At 31.1% G+C, this 21606-nt stretch overlaps 1 protein-coding gene across 1 annotated transcript in view; it reads left to right on the forward strand.

Annotated features, from left to right (window-relative positions):
- Positions 1-5665, forward strand: part of LOC142328684 (putative RNA 3'-terminal phosphate cyclase-like protein) — a 41208-nt gene extending 35543 nt beyond the window's left edge. The window contains exon 7 of the mRNA XM_075372606.1: positions 5399-5665. Within this exon, the coding sequence (XP_075228721.1) occupies position 5399 (1 nt within the window). The 3' untranslated portion in view covers positions 5400-5665. The remainder of the gene's footprint in view (positions 1-5398) is intronic.
- Positions 5666-21606: the final 15941 nt, after the last annotated feature.

Consider the following 21606-nt stretch of genomic DNA (forward strand, 5'->3'; position numbering starts at 1 on the left):
AATTTGTGAATTGCACCCATAAATGATACTGCTAATCTGAATGACCCACAATAAATTTTTTTACTTAGCAACTTACAAGTCTGCTGCTTCAAATGGCTGATAGTTGGTGAACTAAGCATTCACTTTTTTTATGTCTTCAGTCATTCGACTGGTTTGATGCAGCTGTCCAAGAATTCCCTATCTAGTGCTAGTCGTTTCATTTCGGTATACCCCCTACATCCTACATCCCTAACAATTTGTTTTACATATTCCAAACGTGGCCTGCCTACACAATTTTTTCCTTCTACCTGACCTTCCAATATTAAAGCGACTATTCCAGGATGTCGTAGTATGTGGCCTGTAAGTCTGTCTCTTCTTTTAACTATATTTTTTCAAATGTTTCTTTCTTCATCTGTTTGCCGCAATTCCTCTTCATTTGTCACTTTATCCACCCATCTGATTTTTAACATTCTCCTATACCACCACATTTCAAAAGCTTCTAATCTTTTCTTCTCAGATACTCCGAATGTCCAAGTTTCACTACCATATAAAGCGACACTCCAAACATATACTTTCAAAAGTCTTTTCCTGACATTTAAATTAATTTTTCATGTAAACAAATTATATTTCTGACTGAAGGCTCATTTCGCTTGTGCTATTCGGCATTTTATATCGCTCCTGCTTCGTCCATCTTTAGTAATTCTACTTCCCAAATAAAATTCTTCTACCTTCATAATCTTTTCTTCTCCTATTTTCACATTCAGTGGTCCATCTTTGTTATTTCTAATACATTTCATTACTTTTGTTTTGCACTTGTTTATTTTCATGCGATAGTTCTTGCGTAGGACTTCATCTATGCCATTCATTGTTTCTTCTAAATCCTTTTTACTCTCGGCTAGAATTACTATATCATCAGCAAATCGTAGCATCTTTATCTTTTCACCTTGTACTGTTATTCCGAATCTAAATTGTTCTTTAACATCATTAACTGCTAGTTCCATGTAAAGATTAAAAAGTAACGGGGATAGGGAACATCCTTGTCGGACTCCCTTTCTTATTACGGCTTCTTTCTTATGTTCTTCAATTATTACTGTTGCTGTATGGTTCCTGTAAATGTTAGAAATTGTTCTTCTATCTCTTTATTTGAACCCTAATTTTTTTAAATGCTGAACATTTTATTCCAGTCTACGATATCGAATGCCTTTTCTAGGTCTATAAATGCCAAGTATGTTGGTTTGTTTTTCTTTAATGTTCCTTCTAATATTAATCTGAGCGCTAAAATTGCTTCCCTTGTCCCTATACTTTTCCTGAAACCAAATTGGTCTTCTCCTACTTCCACTCTCCTCCCAATTCTCCTGTATAGAATTCTAGTTAAGATTTTTGATGCATGACTAGCGTTCACATAGTTGATATAAAGTTTTTCTTCATTTCAATGTGGGGGAACCATACTCAATTTTTTTAAATTTGTTTTTATAAACACTGTAATGAAACCAAACTGTTCCAGTGCAAGCTTGAGTTTGCAAAACAATTCTATTGAGGTAACAGACTGTCTGCAGTCCATCACCTGATGTAATAAGACATGAGAAGCAAAAATCATGAGATGTGGATACCACAATGACTTCCTTGTATGCCTATTACATTTGCCACATTTTTTTTAAAAATGAAAATACAAAAAATTTTATTTCAGTAATAACTTTGAAATTTTTTCATATTTTTTTATTGTTATTATTGAATTATTATTTATCATAAAAAAATGTTATAATCAGAGGTTAATAATTATTTATAAATCAATATATTTAAATTAAAAAAAAAGGAGATGGTATGATTTTGAACCGATGTGCCTTCCCCATGCAAGATCCAAATATTTCATTAATTAAAATTTTATTTGGCTATTAACTCTGGAACCAAAGAAAATAAGTACCACTTATAATCGTTAAAAAACTCTCAATGAGTGCTTATTACTGCAGTTAAGAAAGAGTCCAAAATCAAATTTTGGGATTTTTTTTAGACACTTTTGGTCTAGTTGATTGCAATCAAAAGGAGAGGTGCACAAAGATGTTAAAACAGCCCTAAATCCAAAATTTCAACATCCTACAGCTTATAGATTTTTAGTTAATGTGGAGATACATATGTACGTACAGGCATCACGCCGAAACTAGTAATAATGGATATTTCTGTCCATTATATTCTATCGCAATACTTTCTTTACTTCATACAAGGAAATAATTAGTAAAGATAAACAAATTATTGTTAATTTAATAGGAATATTTATGTATTAAAATTACTTAATTGTATTATAAATGATGTCTGAGTTAAATTTGCTTCTTATACTATTGGGATGTGCTGCACTAAGCATTTTATAGAAACACATCAGTCAAGATACTCCCAATCAATAAACTTGTAGAGCATTTACATTCGTTCTAAACCTTAGTGGAAAGGACCTAATTTAACATATAATTTATGTAAATGCTAAAATGTTTTATTATAAAACTGTATTCTTATTTTATATTACTCATGTACAAGCCTAATTGTTTCTAATGACCAAAATACTGAACAAAAAGATGATTTTTTTCATTAGTTTTCTTGGAATGATGTTATAACCAGTAAGAATTGAAATTAAAAACTCATTTTCATTACTACTGATTTTCTTGTCCTACTGTATTCTAAGTTCATAAATACAGTTAAAATTACCAGCTACTTGACCTTTAAAAAATTAATGATATTTTCAAGTTACGTTTTTAGATTCATTAAGAATTTGCTTAAGATAATTAAAAATGCTTGATGTACTTTCTGCCGCCTGATTCCCATTTGAAATTTGTTTCCACGGTTTATTTCCATGTATAAAAAAATAAGTAATTTTTTGTGTTGTTTCTTTCCGGAGCTGAAGCTATATTTTTGTGCTTACTTTATTATATTACATTTTCATTTTAGCTCTAAGCTTATTTAAATTGCATGAATATCATGCTTCCTCAACCAGAAGCTTCAAACTTGCAGGTCATTAAGTTTTTGCATAAAAACACATTTGGAATTTGTGGTTACTGTTGTATTCAAAGTACTCCCCTTGAGGTCATATGTATCCTGATTGTCTTAAGTCATCTGTATAGATTCTTGAATCATCTATATCATAATTAAGCCTTTAAAAAGTCTTGGGAATTTTTTTTCTAAAATAATCTTGATCTCCTTTATGAGTTTATCAGAAAATATTTGTTTTAATGTTTGAGTTACAGCCAGAAATCATAGAGAGCATCATTAGTGTGAATAAAGTTCAGTTATGACAATTCGGTAATTTTTACCTGAAACTCTCATGACTTGATGCATTTTTGTGATGAGAGCTCGTAATTATTAGATCTTTTTTTTTAAACAGAAACTTTTCATCAACCATTATCGCACGCTTAAATCATCTATCACATCATACCAGATCGTGCAATCTGCTCTTATTTTTTTTACAACTTGGATCATTATTTACGTATTACTCATCTTTAAAACTTAATTGTATTCATTAGGCTCTTGACATTTTTTTCAGAGCATCCGTAAAGTAATACCTGCCACTTCCACATAGCTTCAGTGTTTCAGTAATAGTTTTGCTGACTTTCATATAAAATTTGTGCTGTGCTACTGCAATTTTGTGAATTGATGCATACTTTCATAACTATTGTTAGTTTTTTTTACTTCACACTAGATTACTGGTTAATAGGGGATTACATAATAAGTAAGGTTATGTGCTCATAGAAAAATAAGGAAGATGAACTAATTGCTTGAATATTAAATACTGCTTACTCATAAAGAGCTTTGAAGGTTTTTTTAACAATCAAGAGAACATCTTAAGGTTTGAGTTAGGGAAGTGGATCTTAATGGTGAAATTTTGAAACATTCATTAAAAGCTAATGAAATTTAGTTATTTTCTTTTCATCAGCATCTTCAAGGCAGATCAATTAAATTTTTACTATCTTCAATATTGATAACTTTAATTTTTGTTTTATTATTGTACATACAAATTTTTGTCACATTTTTTAAAAATTTAAATCATGTTTGTCAAACTAACATTTGGCTTTTATTGATTTAATTAAAAATTTTCTGCAAAGTTTTGTTTAAGTTTTAAATTGACAATTTAACTTTGTTAATTTAAAAATCTCATATTTTTCTAAATTTTTTTAATTTTACATGACTTTTCTCAAAATGTTTTGGAGATTTAGTTTTGAGAATCAATTTAGATAAAATATTTTCGCAACTCGATCAGGATACTGACAGATTGACAATTGAAAATGTTTATATAATTATAATTTACTAGTTCTAAAACATAAGTAAAACAAAACAAAATAATAATAAACAAATAATAAAAATAGTGATTACATTCAAAACGGAATTTAAAGTAATCACCAGGATTTATTTACAGGTTGAAAACCAGAATTCAGTCCCATTGACAAAAGACATTTTAGCATGACTGCTAATCTTAACACTTCTATCAACTAGCTTGTTGTTAATATAAGGCTATATTAACAGCCTTAACAATATAAGGCTTATATTAACAACAATAGTACAATAAATAAGACATTATAACGTTCTTTTATTGCAAATACCCTCACTGTTCTGAAATAAAACTAACCTAACAATTTATGAATGGAATTGATTACATTATCTCTTTTACTTAGTTTTAACAGTAACTCACCGAACCACTTCTTGTTTTCATGTACTGCAATTACATGTGATATCACCTTAATCGCGACGAACTAGTACACACTAGAAATTCACACCTTCACTGACCTCGCAGAATACTTTTCCTTCAAACTCATGTAATACTCTCCCTTCAAACTCGCATAATACTCTCCCTTCAAACTTGCTTAATAACTCCTCGCTTAGCACTCTCTTGCAGAACAATGTTTCAACTCCCTGGAGTATAAATACTCAGAGAAGATGAGTTGACCTGCAGGACCAGACCCCAGTTTAGCGTGAGAATGATCGGCCAAGCCCTTTCATCTTCCCATGCATTTTTACTCTTCTCACAGAACCACTCCATTTAGGTGTGTCAGCGGGCAGTATTACAAAGATTGATTGTTAAACAAACCTGTTAGCTTTACTAAAAGGGTTCCTTTTAGCCCCTTTCTGGATTCTTCCCATTATTATATTTTCTACTACTTTCCTCTTTAATTGGCAGGAATCCGTTACTCAGGTCTTTTTTTTACTGAGCTTGTTACAATATAAATATACTAATCTTTTACCATAATTAGTTTTAAATAATTTTAGTACTGCATTGCATTGTATTAATTCTGCAGAACAAAAATCAGAATGAAACCTTTTAGCAGCCATAACTCTAGTCCAGACTTATGTTCATATGCGTTTTTTTTAAGTTTTAGTTCTAGAATCATCTCCCAAAACATGATGAAGTAAGTCAATTCTAAAAATCTTTGTTTTGTGTTTGCAGGATGTCTGGTAATATTTTCAACATCACCAGAAAAACAAGTTACCAATGCACGTAATAGATCAGCCAACATGAAACACTGTCAGCATCCAATGAAATGTTACTGCTCTTTATACAAGCAGTAATATTTCACTGGATATTGCCATTGTTAAAATTGTGTAAAATAATTTTAAAATATGTAAGACAGCAAAAAATAATTGTAATAAGTTATATTAGATCAGAACAATTAAATAAAATGATAAACCTTCAAATAGTTTGTGAACAGGAAAATTTGTTTTAGTTTATTCAGTATTAAGAGAAAATTAAAATAATTATTTTGGCTATACTGAATTTATATTCTCATAAATTTGTTATAGGTACTTCACTCATTGAACGGATGCGAAGGTTTTAATCTTTATAAGTATTATTATTAGGCTTTAATAATAATGTACAATTAAAAATCAAGATTGAAAATGATCTGTAGATAGATCACAGATATCCTCAATCTTGAATCCTAGTTATTTGAGCCATCTTTACGATGCAACTAGTATCACCAATTATTGGTTGTGTTCAAGGTCCGTTCAGAAAATAATGGAACATAATTACACGCCAATGGTGATATTTAGTGACGTGTTGTTGGTAGAATTGTGTTCCACATAACTCTTCTGTAGCCATATTTTCTTCGATTGTTGATATCTCATTGCAACATGTTTAAGTGTTTGTAGCAATTTTTGTAATGTGCAATTTTCAGGAGCAAAAATACAACATAAAATTTTGCACGAGACTGGGGAAAACTTTAACATTTTAACTGTTGAAACAAGCTTACGGAGATGATGCTCTGGATCATACCAAATGTTACGAATGGTTTTCATGATTAAAAAGTGGTCGTAAGTAAATTGAAGATGACCCCCGACCAGGAAGCCAATCGACATCAACTGATCACACCCACGTTCAGAAAATCAACAATCTTGTGCATGCAAATTGCCCATTGACTGTCAAAAAACTTGCAGAAGAGGTGACTATCTCAATTGGATCATGCCATGACATTTTGACTGAAAAATTGAACATGCATAGAGTTGTAACAAAGTTCGTTCCTCGTTTGATCACTGAACAACTGAAAGAACATTGAGTGGACGTTTGTCGGTAACTTCTTGACCAAGCTGACAAAATGTTTTGTCAAAGAAACCAGATTTGTGACAAGACAACTCATGGTTCCTTCACCACAACAATGTGTCCCCACTCACAGCTTTGTCAATTCGTCAGTTTTGTGCCAAAAATCAGATGATTGGTCCTCTCTACTCATGAGACCTGGCTCCTTGAAATCTTTTCTTTTTTTCAACAAAAATAAATCGGTGATGAAATGACACAGTTTTGGGACTATTGATGACATTAAAGCAAATTCGTCATGGACCTTAAGAAGCTATCCAGGACTGCTTCACGAAGTGGAAACATCACTGGGAAAAGTATGTGAATAGAGGAGCAGAATACTTTGAAGGAGACAAGAACCAATGTGTAAAATTAGTAAAGTTTGGTATTTTCTGAACAAATGTTGTATATTACTATCCTCACCTGTTGTTGTTTGTAAACAACTGTTCATGTTTCAATGCAATATAGTTTGTCTTTGCATTTTTGTTTTTCCAAAATGCCTTGTTCTAGGAGGAAAGTGTGATATAGTGGAAGATTATGTGCATTTTAGATCTTTCAAGAATACAGAAAAATGTAATTTTGGTTAAAAAATGCCATACAACAGGATCAGTTTCAAACTTAAAACAAAAAAGGTGACCTTCCATTAAGACACCAGAGACCACAGCTGATATTAAGAGAAGAATTTCTTCCAAAAATATTTATATACAAGCCCTTTCACAACAGTGTAGTATAAAATAAAAATATTGGAGCTAAATTCTTCATGATTTACATTTGGAACCTTATTATGTAACAACTGTGCAACGATTTAAGAAAACAGATAAACCAGAACATCTTTATTATTGTGACTGGTTCTCAAAAACACTGTTGATGGACAAACAAACCTATTGATGTGTTTTATCTCAGAAATGGCATGGTTTCATTTACCTTGGTATCCAAATTCCCAGGTATCGACGACTAAAAAACCTGATTAGATGTTTGAATGTCCACCTCATAGTGAAAAAAAATCAGTGTGTGGTGTGCTGTTTCAGGTAATTGTATAGCAGGACCAGTATTTTTTGACTGAATGTAATGCAGAAGTGTACCTTACAATTTCCTAAGAATTCTTTCTTCAGTTAACAGGTAGTGAAAAAACTAGATGAAGGAACATGTTACACATCAAACAATTCCCTACCATGTGTTCATACAGCTTTTACAGAAGAACAAATTGTCAGCCAAGGGCAATAGCCTCCACATTCCTCAGATTAGTCTAGTTGCTATTTTTTTCCTTTGGGCTATTTATAGGATAGAGTTTACGAATCAAATTCCCACTAATGATGAACTGAAGGTGAAATTCAACAAGAAGTTGACTGACTGCATTGCTGTGCAGGGCACTCGCTTTAAACATCTTTTGTATAAATATATAAACTTTTGCTAATTTAAATACTGAATTTAAGTTTTTCTTCAGTTCATTCATAAAATATTACATTTTCTGGTTCAACTATGTGTAATTGTTCTTTAAGTTGCTCATACTATACTAATCTCAAAAAGTAATTATTACAAAATATTAAGTGATAGTTCAGCTTACCAACAATTATAAAATGTTTAAATCTATCAAGTGCTTTTGGACAGACCTTCGTCCATCCTCAGGAATATCCACTTGATTTATTATAAAAACTTTATATATAACATATAACTATTCATCCAAAATGAGCTAAAATAAAATTTTATATCCATATCACTTGATTTTCATATTATTAAAAGTATATTAATTTTAGTACTAAAAGTATAGTAACAGTCATAAGTAAAAGTAAAAACATGTCCTGTCAGAAAAAGAATCTTAATTGTTATGGTAATAAGAAATAAAAGCAGTTTGTTTGGCATACCTAGTAATCATTAATTATTGTTTATAATTTGTTTAAATAAAAGTCATTATCAAATTTAATTTGTTCGTTCATCAGTTTGTTATTGTTTAACAAAATAAAGACCATTCAACAAGTTAGAACAGTGTTTATTTTCTTTATTTATACAGTTAATATGTCGTTTGATTCTAACTGAAAATGATTTATTCATCATACCAATATATTTTAAATCACAATTTTCTCATTTTAAGCTATATACTTCTTGTTTATCTAAATTATATTGGTTACATTTTGTTGCTTTAGAAGGGTCTTTATTATTTATATAATTTATTTTCTTATTAGTTGTACATGCTGTTTTTAATTCAAATGATTTAAGTATTTTATTAAATATTCTACAATTTATATTATATTCAGTTTTAACATAATCTTTTCCACTAACATTATTTGTTAGTTTAATATTATATATATATATATACACCTTGCTAATTTGTTTACTAAATTTACATTACAACCTTTTGTTATAGCAATATGTTTAATGTTATTTAGTTCTGTACTATTTTGTTTTTAATTTATAGAGCAATGAAATAAAGGAATTAAAATGTATTATAATATCTTGTTTTCTGTATATATCTGACAAATTTAATATTATTAAAATTTTTATATCCAAATAATTAATACTATTGTTACTTTCCTGGTTTAAAGTAAATTTAATATTATCTAGAGTTCATTTCTTTAATTATTGTGTCCTTTTAATTATTAAGTTGCTGATTATAAATAATTAATATATCATCTACATATCTTTTTTATAATTTGTGTTTGTTATTTGTGTCGGGTAGAATAGTGTTTTCTAATTCATTCATAAAAATATACTGTTATCTACTTTTAATTTGGTCAAAGAGTTATTAATTATGTTTATAGTTTTATTAATGTCAATATTTGTATATATATCTTTTATGTCAAGTATTACAAGTTGTCTTATGTTTATATAATAAATTATATTTAATAATTCATAGCTGTTTTTTAAATAATATTTGTTTTCAATTTTAGTGTATTCTTTTAACGTATTTGATAGAATTTACTTAACTGATAAGTGGGTGAGTTAATATAATTTATGGCATGTCTGCTTTACGAATCTTAGCTAGTGCCCGCAATACTGAGACATTGGTATCAGTTAATTTAAAATTTTGTTTCATGTATTCATCTTTGAAAACATATAGTTTTTGTTAGAAATGATTTCTTTTTTAATTTTATTATCCTAAGTTTGTTTCTTATTCTTATTCAATATATAAATTGTTATTGATAATAACAGGTATGTTTGTTTTATCGGATTTAACAATAAATGCCTTATTATCTTTTAATTGTGATTTAGATATTTATTATTTTTAATATTATAAATTACATTAACAAACTGATTTCTTAATTTATTTTTATTATCTGTTATCAATTTTAATTATATTATTCTCCACATCTATAATAGTATTTTTGATAATTTTATTTTTATTTAACGTTTGTACATTGAATTTATATGCATGTTAATTATTAGTTAAAATTTTACACAGAACAAAATAACAGCTTTTTTAAATCTTCCTTACAGCTGTGATATATTGGAAACTTTTAGTGTGAGCTTGCTCAAAAATCTCTAACCTTAATTTTTCTTTAACTCTAACCTCTTCCCACAGAACAAATTAGCATCTGAACAGTTCATAACTCACAAAACTTTATTGCTGATTGATTGGAGCCCTGATAACACAGTGCAGACTTTGACCTTACAAGGAATCACTCGCTGTCAAAACTTGCGTTCTGGCATTTAGTTCTTTTTTTTTTACTTGAGTAAAAAAAAAGTAATTTCTCAGAATTTAACATTTTTTATATATAGATGTGAAGTGGCTGAAACTAGCAGTTGTGTGATTGACTAGCTATTGACCCATTGATTATGGTAAGCCAACCAACCAATTCAGGCGTGGTTCTTCTATCACACCTGAATTAGATGGTTTTGGACAAAATTGAAGAGAATTCAGAAATTGTTATGCAGAAAAATTTTGTTCCTCAAGAAGGTATTTACATACAGTGCACTGTATGAAATATTCTTTATAATCAGTCGCTTTTCTTTACAAAATAAACTATTTTTGTTGATTTTAGAAGAACATTGTTTAATTTAGATATATTTCTGGCTGCTAAGAGCTGGCAACGTATTATGCAATGTGTTACTAATATGTCAGGAGCGATTTCTTAAATAATTTTTGTTACTCCACAATGTTTTCATAGCAGAGCAAAATGTACGTTACTATGTACAGTACACTGACTATTCTTCTGAAGAAATCAAAGAATAATTATTTTGCAAAGATTTGGATTCCCACACGAACAGTTCCAAAATTTTGATTCATTGAATTCTTATATTCAATATTAAACTGAAAAAATTGTATCTGTCTGTGCGATTATTCAAGAAATCACTCTTCCTGACATATTAGTAATACTTTGCCAGCTCTTAGCAGCCAGAAATATAGAGCAAAACAGCTTTTTTAGAAATATCACAATTCATCAATCTGGATGGCAAATTGGTGATTCTTTAATATGTTTTATTATTAACTGGTATTTTCAGGTAAGGTTTCAATTTGACGATTAATCATATCATTTGAAAGAGGAATTTATCAGATCTGATTGTTCAAACATCAGTTAACATTGATTTAATTAAATTTAAACATTCCAAATCTTTTATTTGAATAAAAAATAGATATTTTTTAGTTTCTAATTTTTCATGAATAAAAGTTTCTTTAAATTTTTTCTTTTGGAGATAAATTCTTGTTTTTGTCATTCAAGTATTCCAATGGTTTCTGTTCTATCACAACATTTTGGACATGTAAAGTTGACTGTGTAAAGTAAAGAATGTAATTTGTAAATTAAACTTGCGCATAGCTAAGTCATAAAACAAAATACCACCAAAGCTGCCCTCTTTAGTGCAGCACTGTTTTGCTATCTTCTGCTACTGCACTTCATGCATTGCGGGATATTATTATTGCTGATGTGCAGAGAATACAATGTATTCAATAAATTAAACATCGCCAATATTTATGTTAAGAACATTATCAAATAATTATATTACAATGTGTTTCTGTTATATTACAATTAAAGTTCATTTTTTTGTGCGCCAATTTGTTTTATGTCCTATTTGATCATAAACATCTTCTGGCAAATTGTTTCTTTATGGTTGCACATTGGTGGTGCAGAAAAATTAACTTTTTTCAATCTCAGCAATGCTCCATGGTATTCTTATTTCTTCACTGTATCAGTGATTATACAGTTTGAGTGGTTTTACCATATTCTGTTATCATTAATGGCTGACTAATATAATGGTGCATTTTTTTCTTTTCGGCTGTATCATTTCATATTTGAGAATGGATAAATGCCATTGTGGTTACTGGTGCAACTGTCTTAACTATAACAACTGCAAAATTTATTTTTTCATGAAATGTTAAATCTACCTCTATTCAATTTCTGCACAATGGGCACTTAAGAAGCCTATTCTCTCTTCTCTGACAATGACTGTCGCAAGCCAGTTTCTTATTGGTTCTGGAACTGGGTTTTTGAACATCAAGCCTTTTTCAGTATGCAAGTTTTTCTCTGTTAGCAAATTTTCAACAATATCTTCATCAGTAAGTTCATAAACTTACTGATGAATGGATTATAAGTTGCATCAATGGCTGTTTGTTAAAATTTTGCTGTTTGGCTGTTTGTTCTAAAATTCAATTCCATACTAAAGTGTCAATGGTTTTTCAAAATTACACATTTTAAAAAATTCTTACACTTCCATTAAACAAAATTAACACATTTAAATATATTACATGGGTATCAAAAAGTAAACACTACTTCACTAAAACATGAAATTGACCGAACACAGTCATAGAAACTGAACATTTGATAAAATTATGATTTTTTTTTTTAAATTGTAAAATCAAAATGTAATTGCCAAAGAAAACCCTTATCAAAACATAAAAACAGTACAAAGTAGAATTGCCAAGTTACTATTTGTAGGCTAATGTAAGAATAACATGTTGCACACTTAGCGTGCGATTCATCACTTCATAAGCCAAAGGTGTGTTGTCAAACCATTATTTTTAACCAGCAGTATTCATTATTAGTGTACAAAATAAATAATTTTCATGAATATTGATGATTAAAAGCAATCCTTTAATAAACAAATAAAATATAAATTAATTTTAATAAATATTATATTCCTTATATGGAAGGTGTTGCACGATCTTGTAAAATACTGTTATAACGTATTACTTTTGTTTTTTTTTGTGATTACAACACCTAAGAAAATAAAGACAAATGATAAAAATGTGAAAAAATTTATTGTTGTTGTTGTTATTCATATTCTCTGTAAACTACTCTGTTTCAGTAGCGTCATCTAAAGTGGGAGCTAGATTTTGTAAAACAGAATATGAAAGTAATGACAAAAATACTGCAGACCCTGCATATATTTTTATTTATATGGAATAATACCCATCAATGTAACCTCTATTTTGTAAAATATATTTAAAGTGAAATATATTGATTTATTTTTTAATGAAAATATTTGTATTATTTTTTCACAGTACTGTAAAACAGTTTGAGTTAGCAGAGTTCTTCATTCACAGTATAAGATAACTGTAGTGCGGTTGCCTAAGTGAAGTACATCATATTATGTTTTCTCAACAATAGAAATTACATTAACTTATTAATGAAGTCGTACAAACAGATATAACACAATACAAACTCTTATCAGTTTTTAGAAAATCTATCAATAAAAATCTATTATTTTATTGTATATTATGTAAATCATTAGCACAGATTGTGGATTGAACAAATGCAATGAAGCAATCTACCTAAGAATAAAAGCATAAAACAACACATGCAAATAACACAGCAGAAAAAAATTCAACACAAGAAAAAATAAATATTTTTTTCAGGCTTTATAGAAACTTTGAAAAAGAAACCAATTTACGAAAGATAGAATAATAGTAACTATGATAACCAGAAATTTTAAGCCGAAAGCATATATAAGTAAAATGAAAAAAATATGGTTTACGAGATTGCTAGTACACCGGGGAAATGTATTCCACTTTTTATTTCATCTACAAAACTGAGCTGTTATGAATAAGAAATGTGATTTTTGCAACGTGTAAAAAATATCATGCCTGACCGGAATTCGAACCCAGGAACTGCAAATGAAAGACAGAGACGCTACCACTCGTGCCAAAGAACCCCGCAACCAAATTTCATTTTCTTAAGTTATAAAATCTGTTTGTAAAGTGTTAATTTTAACACAGTTTTTAAAATTGTAATATATTTAAACTGACGAGCAAATTTTCTGTTTTTATTTGTTTTAATTCTTTAGCAAACAAAAAAATATTTATGTCGAATTTTATGACCTGGATAATTCTCATTCTAATTTTCATTTTTAAAAATGATACCAATTATTTATAACTAAATCAGATGATTACCGTACATTAATTTTATAAGTAAATCGAAACTAGTTATATTAAAATCCGCTTCAACAGCTAACTGATCGATAGCTACAATTTATCGATTCAACAACCATCCTCAAGATGTTACCCTTGCATTATATATAGATTTTATATATATATATATATATATATATATATATATATATATATATTTATTTATTTATTATTCCATATTTAAAATATATGTATAAAATAAATGTAATTTATTTACCATGTTATTCTGGTAAAAAGTATTTTACTTACAAAAGAAAAATAGTTTGTGAGAAAAAATTTTGTAATTCACCACGCCTATGTAAATTAAAGTGTGGTGAGAAAATTACTGAAGAGCAGAGAAATTCTTTGTTTAATGCGTTTTACAAAATGGGAAATATTCAAACTCAAAATGGTTATATTACTGGATTTTGTCGTCAAACTGTACCAAAAATGCATCATCCAAGAGATGATAGAAGAGGTACTAAAGGGATTAGTGTCAAGTGCTATTTCCAGTTAGCAGATGACAATATAAATGTTTGTAAAAAATATTTTTTTTAGATACATTTCAAATATCTGATGACCAAGCCTTTAGAGCACTTAAAAAAGTTTGTGATGGTATAGTACCAGGATATGATATGAGAGGGAAGCTAACCCCTGTAAATAAAAGTAAATGATGAAGAGATGAGAATTTTAAGTGATCACATTGTTTCTTTTCCTTGTTATTAGTCACGCTATACAACAGCTATAATCCACATAGACAATACTTGCCAGAAAATCTGAACATTCAGTTAATGCATAATTATACAAAGAACACTATGCTAATATTAATGTAAAATTTGTGTCTGAAGCTATCTATTGCCGAAATTTTAATCTAGATTTTAATTTGCGTTTTCACAAGATGTGTCAAATGTAATATTTTTAAAATAAAAATTGATTAATCTAAAATATTGAAGAAAAAAGAGGCTCTTGAAATCAGCAGATTTGCATCTTCACAGAGCAGATCGTGCTCAGCAAATTTTGGATCAGGGAACTGAAATGGCTAACAATCCCAAATTTATACGCCTTTACATTTGATTTGCAGAAGGCATTACCTTTTCCCATGCTTCAGTGCTCAGTGGCATATTACAAGCGTAATATGTATGTTTATAATCTTGGATGCCATGGACTTCCTACAGGCAATGGTTTCATATATGTCTGAGATGAACAAGTAGCCTTAAGAGGGTCTCTGTTAATAAGTTCCTGAATTTTTAAACATTTACATCAAAGACCCTCCCACAGTGTAGAACAAGTTGTCATGTTCAGTAATTGTTGCGGAGGTCAAAACCAGAACATTAAGATTATGCTAACTTGCACGCATTACATGCAGCAAGAGAACAATATTAGATACTTGACCATAAGTTTATGGTAGTGGCCATTCTTTCTTGCCTAACGATTGTAATTTTGGTAGAGTTGAGCAGTTTTCTACAGGAAAACTCATGCATGTTCCTAATGTCTGGTATTCATCTATTGCCCAGTCAAAGCGAAAGAGACCATTTCATGTAGAAGTCATGACTCAGGAAGACTTCTTTTCTACTAGAGATCTTGAAAAATCAGTTACAAGAAGAAATTAATGAGATGGGAAATTCTGTATCTTAGACAAAATTCCATTGGTTAAGGTATGTAAAAGATGACCCATTTAAAATACTTTACAAAGAATCGCTGAGTAATGAACTGGATTTAATGTTCTAGACATTACACCAGTAAGGAGAGAAAGAAACCACTCAACTCAGGGTGTAATTTTAACCTTACAGCTGTACCTAGAACATCGCCCCATCAGCAACCCAAAAAAAAAGAGATATGATTGACCTTTTACCATTCATACCAAGTTCATCATGAGTTTTTTAACAAACTAATAGATGAGAACAGGAATGCAGCAGAAGGCCCCTTTATGATAGATGAACATTCTGATGATTACTCAATAGGAGTATTTTATATTTGTTTATGTTATCTTAATTTGATTATAGTACATTATTCTGAAACTTAAAATTTTATAAGTTATTTTTTCGTGCAGTGTTGTAAGTGTAGAAGTGGTGTAAGTCAGTTTTATGTTAAAGAAAATTAAAATTTTTAAATATAAAAAACTAACAAGAAAACCATTATTTTGGAAATATTTAAAATAAATAACAATATTCCAAAATAATTGTCTGATTTACAGCATCGTTTCTAATAAAGCACTATAAATCTGAAAACCATGTAAGTATGACTTAAACCACTTTTCCTTTCACCGGCTCATATACTGAATTCAGCTGATCAAACTTGTCAACCGAATTCATGTTTAAATTATAATCTTTAATGATTTTTGGACATGATACTGCCGAAACAATACCATGTCGGTCCCATCTAGGGACTGTTTCAACATCATCAGGATTGTGAAAATTTGATAAGACAAACATATCTTTTGTCTTTCCACAATATTGCTAAATATCATTTCATTTTCAGTAATCAAACTTGTACTGATGGAGAGATTTTTCATTCACAAATTTTGGCAAATTTCTCTTGCTGTTTACAGTTCAACAAGCTAAAATTTAACAAAGCTTAATTTTTCCATCAAATCTACACTTCTAAAATAATTATCGATAGAGACACTATGAAATTTATTGCATAACTGAGATGTCATTTCTTAAAATCACTTTTATCCTAATTTTTTTACTACTGTATTTCCAATTTTTCTATGTAAATGTCAAAATCATGCATATATCCTGTTTTGTCAGCCAGGACCCACACCTTATATCCACTTTTTATAGGCTTGTTGGGTAAATACTGGATCTACCTTTAAACTTAATCATGCTCTCATCAACAGACACAATAGCTGATGGCAAGAAACATTTTTTAATATTTACTTTCAAGCTGTCTAAATAAGGCTTTATCCTGAACAGTTTATAGTAATCTGCGGAAGTACAAATAGGCATGATGCTATTGTTATTTATTTGCAGATTACGAAAGAACCATCCAAATCTAATAACAGTCATCAATTTGGATATAACCTCTGTACTGGGTGATTTCTTGATTACCATCAATAGATTTATCCCAAGAAAGGTTTTTATTTCAGTAAAATCGGTGGACTGTACCTTTTACCAGTCTGTTGGACATAAAGGTTCGTTTGAAATACTATATTATTTATATCATCATCAAATATTAACGAAAATGTTAATTCTTGTGATTTCTGTCGTATTAAATTCGTAACGGATCTCGTAGAGGAACGCGACCGCGTTGTTCACCAACTTTAGTGGCTTTCCTCTTATCCGCGATATTCTTCAACATGCAGTCAACTTTCACCAAGTAATGTGCACACACCGAGTTGATTCACAGGAATTCTGATCTCATCTCCGTATTTGAAAGTGGCACAAGCGAACGGGATAATGGGAACATCGTAGCTTCTGTCACTTTAACTTTTCCATCAAATCTACACTTCTGAAATAATTATCATTACAGACAGTGTGAAAATCACCTTTCCCCTAATTTTTTTACTACTGCATTTCCAACTTACAAGTCTGAACAAGCAGTATCTGCTTGTACCCTATCGATTCTTTTCGCATTAATTTATCATCAAACAAAAGCGGATCCATTGTTCCAACTACACAACTGAAACCTATCGACCACTGCAATAATCTATTCATGTCGTTGTTTATGATTATCGCTTTTTCACCCCTCCACGTTTTTCACTTTCAAACGACCCGCCCTCCACAATTGAAAGTATTCTTTTCGAAATTCCATTATGATCCTCTGAGTGACAACAGCATTCATAGATGGTATAAACAATTTGAAAACACTTGCTGTATTTCTAAAGGGAACAGTACAGGATGACCGATTGTGTCTGAAGACAATGTTGAATATGTAAGAGAGTCTTCTGTGTGTAGTCCAGGAAATTCTATGCTATGCTACAATTATAGTTCTTTCCTTAACTGCAGTATGAACCACAGAACTTTATTTGGCAACAAGATGGTGTGCGTCTCCTCACTGGCATAACACTGTACGTTACTGGTTGAATGAAATTCTCCCCAACTGCTGGATTGGTTACTGGGGACCAGATGACAGGGCTTATTTGATGTGGCCTTCATGTTCGTCCGACCTAACCCTGTATGATTTTTTTCTTTGGGGTTTATAAAAAATCAAGTATATGTGCCACCATTCCAGCTGACCTACTCAACTTTGACTCAGGATTGAAGCAGCTGTCACACCAATTACATGGAATGAATTCTCCTAACGGCCGGATGTGTACTGTGTAACGAATAGTGCTTACATTGAGTACTGACAGAAAAAAATGTGAATTTCTATTTCATTTCATATATAATTTATTAATGTAAGTAAATTTAACACATATATCACATTTTAAAACCCTGATATTCATTTTGAAATACACAGTATTTATTTTATCATTATCATGCGTTATTGTAAACAACAATAAAATTGTTTCTTTTCACTTTTTGTCACCATTATAAACCCAGTTCTCACTGAATGTGTTAATAAGTTTTAATGTCAAGGATATTAGAGCGTGATTTAACTAAAAATTTATTAACTAGAGAAAATCAGAAAGAAACATGTATTGTTGTTATTATTTGAATCAGCAGGTGAATTTTTGCTGTAGTTAACTCAACTCTACAAACGTAGAGTATGTATTAATAAAACTAGAGAGAATGAAACAGATTTTTTTTCTAATGGTTCTTTTGTTCACTATGCACTTCTTTATAGGTTCTCTATAATAATAAATTTTTGCTACTTTGATGCTAGGGAGCTTAGGATTCTCTAACATGTCGACTTGTAAGCTCGCTGCTCGGCCCGTAAGTGTATTGGAAAATTGATCCACACTTTGTTTGCCTTTAATTTTAACTTGTAATTCATCTCCTCTGTCCCGCCTTATAGACAGCACTTCACCCGCCTATTCTCTAGTGATTGACATCTTCATCGTTGCAACAAGTCTGCGTATGTCTTATCCTGGGCGCATATTACTGCAGTGCGGCTGTCTTCGACTGGAGGGGTCAACCTCTTAGCTGAAGCCGACCTCGATCTGGAGCGTTCAGGTTTTGGGACAACCCAAAACCTACTGGCTCGGCATTCTTCCTGAAGAGGTAAGTCAAAATCTTTTTGACCGCTGTTCCAAGCAGGCCTCCTCGGAGGATAAATATCGGAGATGCTGACTTCACCAGCACTCTTGTCACTGCCTTCAAGATGACTGCTGATTTTTTTAAATTTATATGTGCTGTTCGTAATATATGCTATATCTGCATCTCCATTGAGATTCGACTTCTTCCTCCATGAGAGATAGGACTCCTCTAACGACATTCCGGTTTATAACTTGTGACAGCCGGCTGCTCTGTTCCTGTTCCACGGGTGCGAATAATGACTATAAATTTACATTTTCAAAAGACAGCGTTTTCACCTCTCTAACTCTATTTATAAATTCTGGCGGCCATCTTCGCGGAAGCTGGTCCAGTAGGTCAGTATTTGATAAGGCGCTTCTAAGAATCTCGTCAATTTCTGATATCTTGTGTGCGTCTGTCAGCATCGATTGAGTGACCTGCATAAGGTTCTTCTGTATATGCCCCTGTGGTGGCGTTTGTTCGCACAATGTCAGAAAATCGAGTGCCATTAAAGCAAGTTTATTATCCAGGAGTTTTATTTCACGCTTAGTACTCCTTTCTATGTAGCTACTTAAATTACTAGAAAGCACCTCTAGTTTAGCAACAAGCGTTAGCAAGTCGACAGCTTCTTCTTCTTCTTCTTCGTCTAACAATGCAACTCGGGCACGTTTACCCACTAGCGTGGTTCTTCCTGAGATCGACGGTGCAGCAGTCGCACCTGGGTCTTCGGCTTCCATCCGCAACGATGATGTTGAGCCATGAACTGATGGACTATCCCTAACTGGTGACCTCTCTAGTCTACTGGACGTCTTAAAAACGTTTTCGTTCATCCCTGGCCGTCAGGTATATTTTATCCCAAAGAGGGTCTTGACTTCTCGTTCTGGGCTCAATTTCGCACAATTTGAGTACCCACTTGCCTTTTTCCTAAGCCCCTTTTTGGAAGGGGACTTTTTGGGGCAAGTAAAATATATTACCCCAAATCTGAGGTCAAATTTTGGAAGGTGGGGGTTATCAGAAGGGTGCTGAAGAGTGAAACCTGAAGAAAAATGATTTTTAGAATTTTTTTCGGGGGGTTATTTTTTGAGGTTGGGGTTTTGGTGGTTAGTGGCTCCGGGGGGGTGTGATTGGTGAAGATCCAAAATGGTTCGGGTGGATTAGGTATGGTTCAGGAGTTATTTAAAGATAAAAATTCCCCCATATAATGAGCCTCAGGACTTAGAAAAAATTATCCCTGGTATAGAAAGCATTACAAGTCTTGTGTGTTTTTTTTAACCACCGGATCCACCGTTAGGCATTCTTCAGAGGATGAGATGAATGATTTGTTAGCGTGTGTGAAAATGCCATGCCTGACTGGAATTCGAACCTGAGACCTTCGGGTGAAAGGCTGAGACGCTACCACTCTTGCCACAGAGGCCGACATTTGTTTACTTACAAAATCGTTGACTTCACAGTCTTGCTGAGTGCTTAAAGACTTAGAAAATATTCTCTCAACTAGTCTATAGGTTAAGCGTTGTCTTATATGGAGAAGTAACGTTGTCACTAAAAAACAGTGCAATCCGTCAACCAAAAAAATTTGAAACGAAAGACTTATCCGTATCTTAAAATTTACCAAAAAGCTATTAAACACAGAGCTAAATACAATGCAAACTCTCAGTATGAGCAACCTCACTCAACTCTTGTTAAAGCTGCGTAATAACTTCATCAGAAAAATATTTTGATAAATATTTAGGACTTTATTTCACTTCAGTCTACATCTCCATAGCATCAAAGTACCAAAAATTTATTATAATAGAGAACCTATAAAGAAGTGCATCGTGAACAAAAGAACCATTAGAAAAAAAAATCTGTTTCATTGTCTCTAGTTTTATTAATTCATACATAGACGTTTGTAGAGTTGAGTTAACTACAGCAAAAATTCACCTGCTTATTCAAATAATAACAATAATACATGTTTCTTTCTGACTTTCTTTAGTTAATAAATTTTTAGTTAAATCTCTGCTCTAATATCCTTGACATTAAAACTCTCAAATAAAAATGTTCTGCCATCATTACACTTACAAAAGTGGAACCCTAATTCTTACCTAATTGTATATGCACTTCCAGTAATTTTTTTTTCAAAATGTTCTATTTTATTTGATGTTGAATACCCTCCTCTATCATAAAATTCTTGAATAGGCATAATGAAATATTATTTAACAGCTGTTAGTTAAATAAAATTTAATTAGTCTCATTACCCAAATTTGTAGAAAGTGATCAGTTAAATCTATTATCCAGTAAAAATAAAAGTTATTATTAATGACAGCACTTTTGATGATTTTCATTAATTACAAAATTGTCCCATATGAAATCATTGTCATCCCAAGTTGGGCAATCAGAACTGGTAATACCTAACATTATTTTTTTAAACAATTTACAACATGGTAAATCCATTCTTAACATGTATAGTTCCGGATTTAAAAATTTTATCTGGAGATTACAATTGTTTTTATTCATAAAGTACATAACAGTTTTGCAGAATCTTAACATTTTGCGATAGGGACATAGATCTGAAATTGGTAAGTGCAATGTTTAAAGTTTTATTCTCTGTGATTGTCAGTCTACTTATCTGGTGACTTAAAAAGACTGGTTACCGCTACTGTGTCATCATTCAG

The sequence above is a fragment of the Lycorma delicatula genome, chromosome 8 (genome assembly GCF_047948215.1).
Source record: "Lycorma delicatula isolate Av1 chromosome 8, ASM4794821v1, whole genome shotgun sequence".
In the NCBI taxonomy this organism is placed as follows: Eukaryota; Metazoa; Arthropoda; class Insecta; order Hemiptera; family Fulgoridae; genus Lycorma; species Lycorma delicatula.